This window comes from Coregonus clupeaformis, chromosome 26 (assembly GCF_020615455.1).
Source record: "Coregonus clupeaformis isolate EN_2021a chromosome 26, ASM2061545v1, whole genome shotgun sequence".
Classification (NCBI taxonomy): domain Eukaryota; kingdom Metazoa; phylum Chordata; class Actinopteri; order Salmoniformes; family Salmonidae; genus Coregonus; species Coregonus clupeaformis.
In genome coordinates this window covers 13,542,137-13,555,273 of record NC_059217.1, presented here as the reverse complement: position 1 = coordinate 13,555,273, position 13,137 = coordinate 13,542,137, and the positions used below count along the sequence as shown (strand labels likewise).

Below are 13,137 nucleotides of genomic sequence, written 5' to 3'. Positions count from 1 at the left end.
AGCTACAATGGTGTTGATCCATCCTCAGTTTTCTCCTATCACAGCCATTCAACTCTGTAACTGTTTTAAAGTCACCATTGGCCTCATGGTGAAATCCCTGAGCGATCTCCTTCCTCTCCGGCAACTGAGTTAGGAAGGACACCTGTATCTTTGTAGTGACTGGGTGTCTTGATACACCATCCAAAGTGTAATTCATAACATTACCATGCTCACAGGGATATTCACTATCTGTTTTGTTTTTTACCCATCTACCAATAGGTGCCCTTCTTTGCGAGGCATTGGAAAACCTCCCTGGTCTTTGTGGTTGAATCTGTGTTTGAAATTCACTGCTCAACTGAGGGACCTTACAGATAATTGTATGTGTGGGGTACAGAGATGAGGTAGTCATTCAAAAATATTGTAAACACTATTATTGCACACAGAGTGAGCCCATGCAACTTATTATGTGACTTGTTAAGCAAATGTTTACTCCTGAACTTATTTAGGCTTTCCATAAAAAAAGTGGTTGAATACTTATTGACTCAAGACATTTCAGCTTATCATTTTTTATTAATTTGTAAAAATGTCTAAAAACTTAATTCCACTTTGACATTATGAGGTATTGCGAGTGGGCCAGTGACCAAAAATCTCAATTTAATAAATTTTTAATTTAGGCTGTAACACAAAAAATTTTGGAAAAAGTCAAGGGTGTGAATACTTTCTTTGACTGTATATACATACTCACTGGCCAGTTTATTAGGTACACAAATGTATCGCACCTACAGACAGTGAGTCACGTGGCCGTGGCTTGCTATATAAAGCAGACCGGCGTTGCGGTATTCAGTTACTGTTCGATTGAACGTTACAATGGACAAAACGAGTGACCTAAGCGACTTTGAGCGTGGTATGATCGTCGGTGCCAGTATCTCAGAAACATGGGCCCTCCTGGGCTTTTCACACATGACAGTGTCTAGGGTTTACCGGGTGGCAGCCGGCAAGTGACAATGTCGAAGGTTCAGGGCAAGGTACCAAGCGGAGGCTGGCTAGTGATGACTGTTTAACAGTCTGATGGCCTGGAGATAGAAGCTGTTTTTCAGTCTCTCTGTCAAAGTTGATGCACCTGTACTGTCGCCGCCTTCTAGATGGTAGCGAAGGTGAACAGGCCTTGGCTCAGGTGGCTGAGGTCCATTATGATCTTTTTGGCCTTCCTGTGACACCGGGCACTGTAGATGTCCTGGAGGGCAGGCAGTGTGCGTTGGGCTGACTGCAACACCCTCTGGAGAGCCCTGCTGTTGCGGGAGGTGCAGTTGCCGTATCAGGCGGTGATACAGCCCGACAGAATGCTTTCAATGGTGCATTTATTGACACTCATGAGGGTCTTAGGGGCCAAGCCGAATTTCTTCAGCCTCCTGAAGTTGAAGAGGCGCTGTTGCGCCTTCTTCACCACACTGTCGCTTGAAGGGACCATTTCAGGTCCTCAGTGATGTGCACGCCGAGGAAGCTTTTGACCCTCTCTACTGCGGCCCCGTCAATGTGGATGGGGATGTATTCTCTCTGCTGTCTCCTGTAGTCCACAATCAGCTCCTTCGTTTTGTTGATGTTGAGGTAGAGGTAATTTTTTCCTGGCACCACTCCGCCAGGGCTCTCACTTCCTTCCTGTAGAGTGTCTCGTTGTTGTTGGTAATCAGGCCTACCACTGCTGTGTCTTCAGCAAACTTGATGATTGAGTTGGAGACGTGCGTAGCCACGCAGTCATGGGTGAACAGGGAGTACAGGAGGGGGCTGAGCACGCACCCCTGTGGGGCTTCAGTGTTGAGGTGTTGTTGCCTACCTTCACCACCTGAGGTCGGCCCGCCAGGAAGTCTAGGACACAGGGAGGGGTTCAGACCCAGGGCCAGGGTTGCCATGTCTGCGGTTTTCTAGCAAAATTGGGCTACTTTGAAAACAACGTTGTAGGTGAAAATGTATTGGTGGCGGGTTGCGGGTTTCTGGGCTACTTCTAAATTGCACTCCGGCCGCTATTGCATTTCTCTTAAAAAATATATATGTTTCATGTGACCTGCTGATGCTGGCTATCAGGCACTGAGCATGCTTATACTGAGTGTGAGTGAATGGTGGGAAGGGGGAGGGCCAGATGTGTGTGTGTGTGTGTGTGTGTGTGTGTGTGTGTGTGTGTGTGTGTGTGTGTGTGTGTGTGTGTGTGTGTGTGTGTGTGTGTGTGTGTGTGTGTGTGTGTGTGTGTGTGTGTGTGTGTGTGTGTGTGTGTGTGTGTATGTGTGTGTTGAAAGCACAGGTTGAGAGAGTGCTGCACATGGGCATGTCGTGACAACTTTTTACCAGTTGTAGGTAGGCTATTTAGATTGTCATTATGGAGACACCTATTTCCAACCCTTTTTCCAGAAAATATATTAACGCACTAGAACTGATATAATGGCAACACTGGAAAATTACTTTAGGCGCATTAGAGCGCTTTAGATACATTAGCTCAGAGGTGGTTTAAAGTGAACTGCATTCTAATGTCGACTTTCTTATGGAAAACCGTATCAAGCGAAGGGTTTTACGCATGCTTAATTCTTGGGTCTCGAGGGGAAATTCGAAATGGAAGTTATCGAACTCCCTTGCGTGCTTCTGTTATGGGGAAAAAGTCCAATAAAAACCATGAGCTGGCGCACACCCAGAGAACATCACTTAGTGTAGAGGTGCTGACTAAAGGAGAATGAACTGTAAGCTATAAAAACAAACAGAGAGAGTCGCACACTATGTATAAACTCCTAGTAATTTATTGGGTAAAAAAACATCAACGTTTTGGCATCACTGTGCCTTCCTCGGGGTAATGTCATGAATGCTTGAACCTGGTTATGTAGGAAAACAGTGCAATTAGTGCAACCAATGACAATAGTGAGGGGTGTGTCGTAATTGCTAGGTTAATCAGAATGAATTAAGCAAAAACTTAAAATGAAAATAGCCCACAGCGTATTGAATATATTATGCCATTTTTATCATTATCATTAGCATCAGTATACATTGTTTCATTTCATTTCACATATGTATTTAAATATTTCCAATTTCATTAAATGTTTTTGTTACATGTAATCTTTTGGTTCAACCATAATGCATAAGAAGCATCATCAACGGGGGAACATATTGGGTGTACGCCGACATGCTGTAGAAAGAATACACTCATTTTCAAGACCTGTTCACAAAAAATATAATTGGTCATAAGAAGGGCCTGAGATCAAAGTCAATATTCAGACCACTAGGGGTCAGTGTTTTTAGATAGGATATCCAGTAGGCCTTCCTCTGTAGTAGTAGGATCTCGGTGTTACCTCCTCTCCTTGGTAGAGCAACATGCTCAATGCCTGTGTATTTGAGGGAGGAGATAGGATGGTTAGCTTCAACAAAGTGGGCTGCTACTGGATAGCCAGTGTTCTTACACCTGATTGAGCTGCGGTGTTCAGCTATGCGTTGTTTTAATAGTTTTTTTCGTTTGCCCTATGGGGAAAAAGACCACAATGAAACTGACATTAAAAATGTGTTTTTACAAATATGGAGAATGATACATTTGCATCTGTTGGCCGTCAAGCAGGCTATTAATCTATATGCCATTGTAGGCTACTGTACCATTTGATACAATAAATATGTTGAAATGACGAAATCCCTGGAATCATTGAAATTCTATTTGTGACACTTGTGTAGCCTACCTGGAGCTGGCAAACAGATTTAATAAATAGCCTATAACTTCAGTGTATTGTTGTTGTAGCCTTGTGTTATTATGCAATTATTAATGGCCATGTTTAGTTAATTAAATTGGAAGTTATCAATTGTTATCATGGTCACAGCTCTTATCGCAAATGTATTATTCTCCACATTTAATGTCAGTTTCAATGTAGACTTTTCCCTGAAATGAGATCAGGGGCTATAGGCTACCTGCATCAAGCTCAGCAAACCATGGCAAAGTTCAATTGAATTATGAACCCAGATTTTAGTCAGTAGCCTATGCCTATTGAAATAACAAGTAAATCTCGCAAATAGGTCATTTATAACGGTTTGTAGTCTTAACATCTGATACATAATAACGGCACAATTGCCAGAAAATAGCCTATCATTAGTTTTTTGAAGTTCGTCCAAGTGTATCTTGCACATAGATAGAGATCCTCTGTCCAACTTTCATCACAAACTCTCCTGTCAGATGTATCTATAGCTATGCACATGTGCAAACAGGATTTATTTACAATTAAAAACTTGGTGGTTTGAGCCCTGAATGCTGATTGGTTGAAAGCCGTGGAATATCAAACTGTGTACCACGGGTATGACAATATAATTATTTTTACTGTTATCTACAACACTCCTCAAGCCTTATTACGTAATCATAGCAGTCAAACAAGTTAAATCGACATCCATTGATTATTGCGAGTTTAATAAGGGCAAATTTATATTTTCTCTTGGGGCATACTCTTAAGCTCGCAATAATTATTATTTTAAGGAAAAACCAATTTTGCTTCTTAGCCTACGTCGTTACAAATGACGTTGATATTCCTTAATTCGTTCGATAACGTTATGGAAAAAGGGTTTATTGGATAAATGTGGCAACTCCTCTCTTGCTGCGAAATACTTTTTTGGGCTAGTTTTCAGGCCTTGCGGGCGGGTTTTGAGAGGACATTGGGCTAGAAATGTTTGCCAGACCTGGCGACCCTGCCCAGGGCCCTGAGCTTAGTGATGAGCTTGGCGTGCACTAAGATGTTGAAGGCTGAGCTGTAGTCGATGAACAGCATTCTCACATAGTGTGTGTGTGTGTGTGCATGCGTTGATGGTTCGTGACTGTTAGGCCTATATAATCTCTCCCAATCTTACTCCACTGGAAATTCCTCTGGCTATACACTACCGTTCAAAAGTTTGGGGTCACTTAGAAATGTCCTTGTTTTCGAAAGAAAAGCAATAATTTTGTCCATTAAAATAACATCAAATTGATCAGAAATACAGTGTAGACATTGTTAATGTTGTAAATGGCTATTGTAGCTGGAAACGGCTGATTTTTAATGGAATATCTACATAGGCGTACAGAGGCCCATTATCAGCAACCTTCAGTCCTGTGTTCCAATGGCACGTTGTGTTTGCTAATCCAAGTTTATCATTTTAAAAGGATAATTGATCATTAGAAAACCCTTTTGCAATTATGTTAGCACAGCTGAAAACTGTTGTGCTGAATAAAGAAGCAACAAAACTGGCCTTCTTGAGACTAGTTGAGTATCTGGAGCATCAGCAATTGTGGGTTCGATTACAGCGCCTCAGAATGGAACTTGACTGGTAGTCTTTGACAGGAGCAGACTAAACAACCTCTGGCTTTAATTGGCTTTTCTCTCAGTCCATCACATAGATGTAGATAGAGGACTGATATTTATATCTGTGCCATTATAGTGTCTGTGGCAGCATGGGCCACTAGGGGTCAGTGTTTTTAAAGTCGTTTTCCAGTGTTTTGTCGCCATTATTTATTGATGTGCATCAGTTCTAGCGTATTAATGTTTTATGGAAAAAGGGTTGGAAATATGTGTCTCCATAATGACAATCTAAATAGCCTCCTACAACTGGTAAAAAGTCATAAAGTGCACGCGTGCTGCTCTCTCTCCTCTCGCTCACGTGACTCAGCCAATAACTGTAGTGCTCTCTCAACACACACACACCCCCTCCGGCCCTCCCCACCACTCAGTCACTCAGCAGCAGCCTGCCTCACTGCTTGACAGTCAGCTGCAGGTAATAGTGAAATATATATATATATATATATATATATATATATATATATATATATATATATTTATTTTATTTTTTGAAATGCCATGGCGGCCGCAGTAAGAAAACAACAAATAAAATGCAACCCGTGGCCAAACAGCTTGGAAAATTACAGAAAATGATGTCAAGGCTTTAGAAGCTTCTGATAGGCTAATTGACATCATTTGAGTCAATTGGAGGTGTACTTGTGGATGTATTTGTACCTCCACAAGTCTGGTTCATCTGTACAAACAATAGTACGCAAGTATAAACACCATGGGACCACGCAGCCGTCATATCGCTCAGGAAGGAGACGCATTCTGTCTCCTAGAGATGAATGTACTTTGGTGCGAAAAGTGCAAATCAATCCCAGAACAACAGCAAAGGACCTTGTGAAGATGCTGGAGGAAACAGGTACAAAAGTAACTATATCCACAGTAAAACAAGTCCTATATCGACACAACCTGAAAGGCTGCTCAGCAAGGAAGAAGCCGCTGCTCCAAAACCGGCAATAAAAAGCCAGACTACGGTTTGCAACTGCACATGGGGACAAAGATCGTACTTTTTGGAGAAATGTCCTCTGGTCTGATTAAGTAAAAATAGAACTGTTTGGCCATAATGACCATCGTTATGTTTGGAGGAAAAAGGGGATTGCTTGCAAGCTGAAGAACACCATCCCAACTGTGAAGCACGGGGGTGGCAGCATCATGCTGTGGGGGTGCTTTGCTGCAGGAGGGACTGGTGCACTTCACAAAATAGATGGCATCATGAGGAAGGAAGATTATGTGGATATATTGAAGCAACATCTATTTTGGAAGTCAGGAACTTAAAGATTGGTCGCAAATGGGTCTTCCAAATGGACAATGACCCCAAGCATACTTCCAAAGTTGTGGCAAAATGGCTTAAGGACAACAAAGTCAAGGTATTGGAGTGGCCATCACAAAGCCCTGACTTCAATCAAATTGAAGATTTGTGGGAAGAACTGAAAAGCGTGTGCTAGCATGGAGGCCTAAAACCTGACTCAGTTACACCAGCTCTGTCAGGAGGAATGGGCCAAATTTCACCCAACCTATTGTGGGATGCTTGTGGAAGGCTACCCGAAACGTTTGACCCAAGTTAAACAATTTAAAGGCAATGCTACCTAATACTAATTGAGTGTATGTAAACTTCTGACCCACTGGGAATGTGATGAAAGAAATAAAACCTGAAATAAATCATTCTCTCTCCTATTATTCTGACATTTCACATTCTTCAAATAAAGTGGTGATCAAAACTGACCTAAGACAGGGAATGAAAATGTCAGTGAAGACACTTGCCTGTTGGTCCACGCATGCTCGGTGTACACGTCCTGGTAATCCGTCTGGCCCCGCGGCCTTGTGAATGTTGACCTGTTTAAAGGTCTGCTCACATCAGCTACGGAGAGCGTGATCACACAGTCGTCCGGAACAGCTGGTGCTCTCATGCATGCTTCAGCGTTGCTAGCCTGGAAGCGAGTATAAAAGGCATTTAGCCCGTCTGGTAGGCTCGCGTCACTGGGCAGCTCGCAGCTGGGTTTCCCTTTGTATCCGTAATAGTTTGAAAGCCCTGCCACATCCGACAAGCGTCAGAGCCGGTGTAGTAGGATTCAATCTTAGTCCTCTATTGACGATTTGATGGTTCGTCTGAGGGTGTCCCACTCCTTGAAAGCGGCAGCTCTAGCTTTTAGCTTGGTGTGGATGTTGCCTGTAATCCATGGCTTCTGGTTGGGATATGTACGAACGGTCACTGTGGGGACGACGTCTTAGATGCACTTATTGATGAAGCCGGTGACTGAGGTGGTATACTCCTCAATGCCATTGGATGAATCCCGGAACATATTCCAGTCTGTGTTAGAAAAACAGTCCTGTAGCTCAGCATCCACGCCATCTGACCACTTCCGTATTGAGCGAGTCACTGGTACATACTGCTTTAGATTTTGCTTGTAAGCAGGAATCAGGAGGATAGAGTTATGGTCAGATTTTCTAAATGGAGGGTGAGGGACAGCTTTGTACGTGTCTCTGTGTGTGGAATAAAGGTGGTCTAGTTTTCTTTCCTGTGGTTGCACATGTGACATGCTGGTAGAAATGAGGTAGAACGGATTTAAGTTTGCCTGCATTAAAGTCCCCGGCCACTAGGAGCGCCGCTTCTGGATGAGCATTTACTTGTTTGCTTATGGCCTTATACAGCTCGTTGAGTGCGGTCTTAGTGCCAGCGTCGGTTTGTGGTGGTAAATAGATGGCTACGAAAAATATAGATGAAAACTCTCTTGGTATACAGTGGGGAAAAAAAGTATTTAGTCAGCCACCAATTGTGCAAGTTCTCCCACTTAAAAAGATGAGAGAGGCCTGTAATTTTCATCATAGGTACACGTCAACTATGACAGACAAAATGAGAAAAAAAAATCCAGAAAATCACATTGTAGGATTTTTTATGAATTTATTGGCAAATGATGGTGGAAAATAAGTATTTGGTCAATAACAAAAGTTTCTCAATACTTTGTTATATACCCTTTGTTGGCAATGACACAGGTCAAACGTTTTCTGTAAGTCTTCACAAGGTTTTCACACACTGTTGCTTGTATTTTGGCCCATTCCTCCATGCAGATCTCCTCTAGAGCAGTGATGTTTTGGGGCTGTCGCTGGGCAACACAGACTTTCAACTCCCCTCCAAAGATTTTCTATGGGGTTGAGATCTGGAGACTGGCTAGGCCACTCCAGGACCTTGAAATGCTTCTTACGAAGCCACTCCTTCGTTGCCCGGGCGGTGTGTTTGGGATCATTGTCATGCTGAAAGACCCAGCCACGTTTCATCTTCAATGCCCTTGCTGATGGAAGGAGGTTTTCACTCAAAATCTCACGATACATGGCCCCATTCATTCTTTCCTTTACACGGATCAGTCGTCCTGGTCCCTTTGCAGAAAAACAGCCCAAAAGCATGATGTTTCCACCCCCATGCTTCACAGTAGGTATGGTGTTCTTTTGGATGCAACTCAGCATTCTTTGTCCTCCAAACATGACGAGTTGAGTTTTTACCAAAAAGTTATATTTTGGTTTCATCTGACCATATGACATTCTCCCAATCCTCTTCTGGATCATCCAAATGCACTTCAGACGGGCCTGGACATGTACTGGCTTAAGCAGGGGGACACGTCTCGCACTGCAGGATTTGAGTCCCTGGCGGCGTAGTGTGTTACTGATGGTAGGCTTTGTTACTTTGGTCCCAGCTCTCTGCAGGTCATTCACTAGGTCCCCCCGTGTGGTTCTGGGATTTTTTGCTCACCGTTCTTGTGATCATTTTGACCCCACGGGGTGAGATCTTGCGTGGAGCCCCAGATTGAGGGAGATTATCAGTGGTCTTGTATGTCTTCCATTTCCTAATAATTGCTCCCACAGTTGATTTCTTCAAACCAAGCTGCTTACCTATTGCAGATTCAGTCTTCCCAGCCTGGTGCAAGTCTACAATTTTGTTTCTGGTGTCCTTTGACAGCTCTTTGGTCTTGGCCATTGTGGAGTTTGGAGTGTGACTGTTTGAGGTTGTGGACAGGTGTCTTTTATACTGATAACAAGTTCAAACAGGTGCCATTAATACAGGTAACGAGTGGAGGACAGAGGAGCCTCTTAAAGAAGAAGTTACAGGTCTGTGAGAGCCAGAAATCTTGCTTGTTTGTAGGTGACCAAATACTTATTTTCCACCATAATTTGCAAATAAATTCATTAAAAATCCTACAATGGGATTTTCTGGATTTTTTTTTCTCAATTTGTCTGTCATAGTTGACGTGTACCTATGATGAAAATTACAGGCCTCTCTCATCTTTTTAAGTGGGAGAACTTGCACAATTGGTGGCTGACTAAATACTTTTTTTCCCCACTGTATAGTGTGGTCTGCAGCTTATCATGAGGTACTCTACCACAGGTGAGCAATACCTCGAGACTACCTTAATATTAGACATCGCGCACCAGCTGTTATTGACAAATATACACACATCCCCTCCCCTCGTCTTACCAGACGTAGCTGTTCTGTCCTTCCGATGCACGGAAAACCCAGCCAACTGTATATTATCCATGTCGTCGTTCATCCACGACTCGGTGAAACATTAGAAACTACAGTTTCTAATGTCTCATTGGTAGGTTAGTCTCAAACGGAGCTCATTCAGTTTATTCTCCAGTGATTGCACGTTGGCTAATAGAACAGATGGTAGAGGCGGGTTACCCACTCGCCGACAAATTCTCACAAGGCACCCTGATCTCCGCCCCTGTATTTCCTTATTTTCTTCATGCGAATGACGGGGATTTGGGCCTTGTCTGGGAGCAACATTATATCCTTCGCGTCCGACTCATTAGAGAAATAATCTTTGTCCAGTTTGAGGTGAGTAATCACTGTTCTGATATCCAGAAGCTCTTTTCGGTCATAAGAGACGGTAGCATCAACAAAATAAGTTACAAACAATGCGAAAAAACACACAAAATAGCACAATTGGTTAGGAGCCCGTAAAACGGCAGCCAGCTCTTCTCTCATTGGTTGAGGTTGGCACTTTCACCTCCGAGCCCTTCTCTCATTGGCTGAGGTCGGCACTTTCACTTCCAAGCCCTTCTCTCATTGGCTGAGGTCAGCTCATTCACCCCCCCCCCCCAGCAGTAAATCATTGCCCCAGGAGAGAATGACATCAGGGGGAAATAGACTGCCTGTGTCTGTCTGAGCTCATAGGTGGTGTGGAAGGCTGCATTGGTAACATCAGACCTGATCCACCTATCTACTCCCAAGTACCGAAAGGAGACACACACAAAACTGTTTAAACACATGGCGCACACCCACACACACGGACCCTCTCCTCTCACAAACACACACAAACATACAAACGCTACAGGGAACACATACAGAACACCACACAATACTACTCACTAAGCCGAAGGCTGACTGAGGTGTGAACTGGAAATAGTGAGCGTCACATTCCAGGGGAAGGAAGCAAGCCATGCCAGGGTGGGATTCTCTTTCTCTCACACACACACCACACACACAGACACACACGCTTCTGTGGCTGTGGGTATGATTTGTTGTTGGCACACAAACACACAGATGATGTCATCTGTGGCTGTTATATACAAATATATGTGGTTCCACCACACAGCATATGAAGTCACATCATATCTCAAACTCACATTATCATATGTCAGAAAGTTCAGGGCAGAGAAGACCTGATAAGGATCTGTTTGGATAGAAATGTTGTCTTATAACTGTACTTCAAGATGTAGGACAGGCTGGGAGCATTTGAGCCTAGACATCTTATTTTTTTATTGGAGTATTCTTCAGTCAATCCTATCAGAAGGGGAACAATAACTAATTGGAACAAGGCAAAAAGGAAATAGGCATATTGCAACACATCAACCACAAAGGATAGGCCTATATGTGATATTTTGCTCCATGTTATAAATTGTAATTTCTCCTCAAGGATTAGGTCCTAATAGCTAGAAGGAATCTACCTATTAGGTGTATCCTAAAACAAGTAGAGTTTCATTCCACTCTACAGGTCCCACAAGTTTTCAGACCAAATGTTCTCTCTATCACCCTCAGCCAGCCCCACCTCCATTCTCCCTCCCTCCATAATCGCCAACTCCCTCTTCAGAGCCGTGAATCAGCTGCACGCCAACGCAGCCCAGAGCGAGGGACCCAGAGGCTACCCAGAGGCTACCCTCGTTACCCCTCCACCCAGGTGGCCGCGGATCTAATGCTTTGCAAAATGTTGTGCTTAATGCATAAGTTACGCCTACTCATTTATGCACATGCTACTCAGTTTTATGTATTGCACAACTGAATTTATTTACATTCAGACATAGGCTACCACACTGAATAAAATGAAATTCCATCAACATAACCACATTACGCACCACAGGCTACTTTCAAACAACAAAGTATGTGTAAAATGTGTCCACACATGGACGTTTTTAATCTAATTAAATTATTTTACCTGAAGATGTTTAAAAGATGCTGTGAGTTGTGTCATGTGCAGAGAGAGGCAGCGCGAAGTGCACTTCGCGCTGTTAATTTTCTCCAAAACCTCCCTGTCTTCAGCACCAGTCCTGCGCGCGGAGCTCAACGCGATCAAACACAATGTAAAGACAACGGTAACCCGCCACACTGTCATGCTGTTGCCTGAAAACAGACAAAATACGACAGTTTCTCTAGAACAGATTTATTTTTAGTACTATCCAGCCCGTGTCAATTCCTCTAGTTCACTTTGAAAGTCAGGTTTGGAATGGAATGGAGAGATTGCCACTCGCTGTCTGCAGAAGAGGAAAAGGGTAGCCTAGATTCCTTTTTGCAGCAGACACTCCCCCCAACGTTGCACGTGTGGCACCTCATCACTTTGCCAGGGTCTTGTCGAGACTAGAGCAGAGGGGGCATCTATTTTGGAGTTCCGAACTTCCTAACACAGTGCCACGATTCAGCGCAATTTAGACTAAATTAATGAACAATCTCTATTATATCAATACACGCACTACAAAATGTATGTTTCCATTTACACTGTCTTTGCCATTTAGCCTATTAGTCACTGTAATGAGTCTAGGCTTATAAAGGTCTGTTTGTGATGGGAATCAGGCAGCCTTCGTTCCACGAAATGATTGCCTTTTGTGGCCATTTTAAGTAGAAATCGTGCACCAATATAGACATTTTAAAAGCCTGTTATATTCAATGAAGTGCCCTTTCATATAGACCACATGGAGAATTCAATAAATCGGATTAATTTTTTTATATGAATAAAGACTTGCTAAAATGCCAAAATGCAGCATTATGACATGTCCCTCCATGCACCCTCTGTGACTTCCAGGAAGATTTAAACCCACATATCCCCAACATGTTTTTATCATAATTGTAAAGCCCTAGTTATTTTGTTGCTTTGTTGATTATTATTTATTTCTTGTGATTAGTGATTCATTTTAAGGTTAAAAAACAAATACTAAAAAAAAAACTTTGTGAACCTTATGTGAATTGAACTCTCGTTTTAATATTGTGAATATTTTTTTCAAAAGAAACTGTCAGGACTTCCTCCGAAGCTGCCTCCCCTCCTTGTTCGGGCAGGCTTCAGCGTTCGTCGTCACCGGCCTTCTAGCCACTGCCGCTCCATATCTCATCATTCCATTTGTCTTGTCTTGTCATTTACACACACCTGGTTCATATTCCCCTCATTAGTATGTGTTTAAGTGTTCCCTCTGCCCCCTTGTCCTTGTGGGTGATTGTGTCATGTGAGACGAGTGTAGCTCGGTGGAGCTACCTGTACTTTGTATTGCCGGGGTTTATTTTCCCTGTGTGCCTGTATTTGTTCCAGTGCGCCTGTTTTGCGCACTGAACTGTTGACGTTATACAGCATAACTGTGTACTACG

The 13,137-nt window shown here is 43.1% G+C and overlaps 1 protein-coding gene across 2 annotated transcripts in view; it reads right to left on the bottom strand.

Moving 5' to 3' along the window:
• LOC121540402 (anosmin-1-like) overlaps positions 1-12,031 on the bottom strand; it is a 113,227-nt gene extending 101,196 nt beyond the window's left edge. For both annotated transcript variants that reach the window (XM_045207669.1, XM_045207668.1), the window contains exon 1: positions 11,723-12,031. In XM_045207669.1, the coding sequence (XP_045063604.1) occupies positions 11,723-11,899 (177 nt within the window). In that variant the 5' untranslated portion in view covers positions 11,900-12,031. The remainder of the gene's footprint in view (positions 1-11,722) is intronic.
• Positions 12,032-13,137: the final 1,106 nt, after the last annotated feature.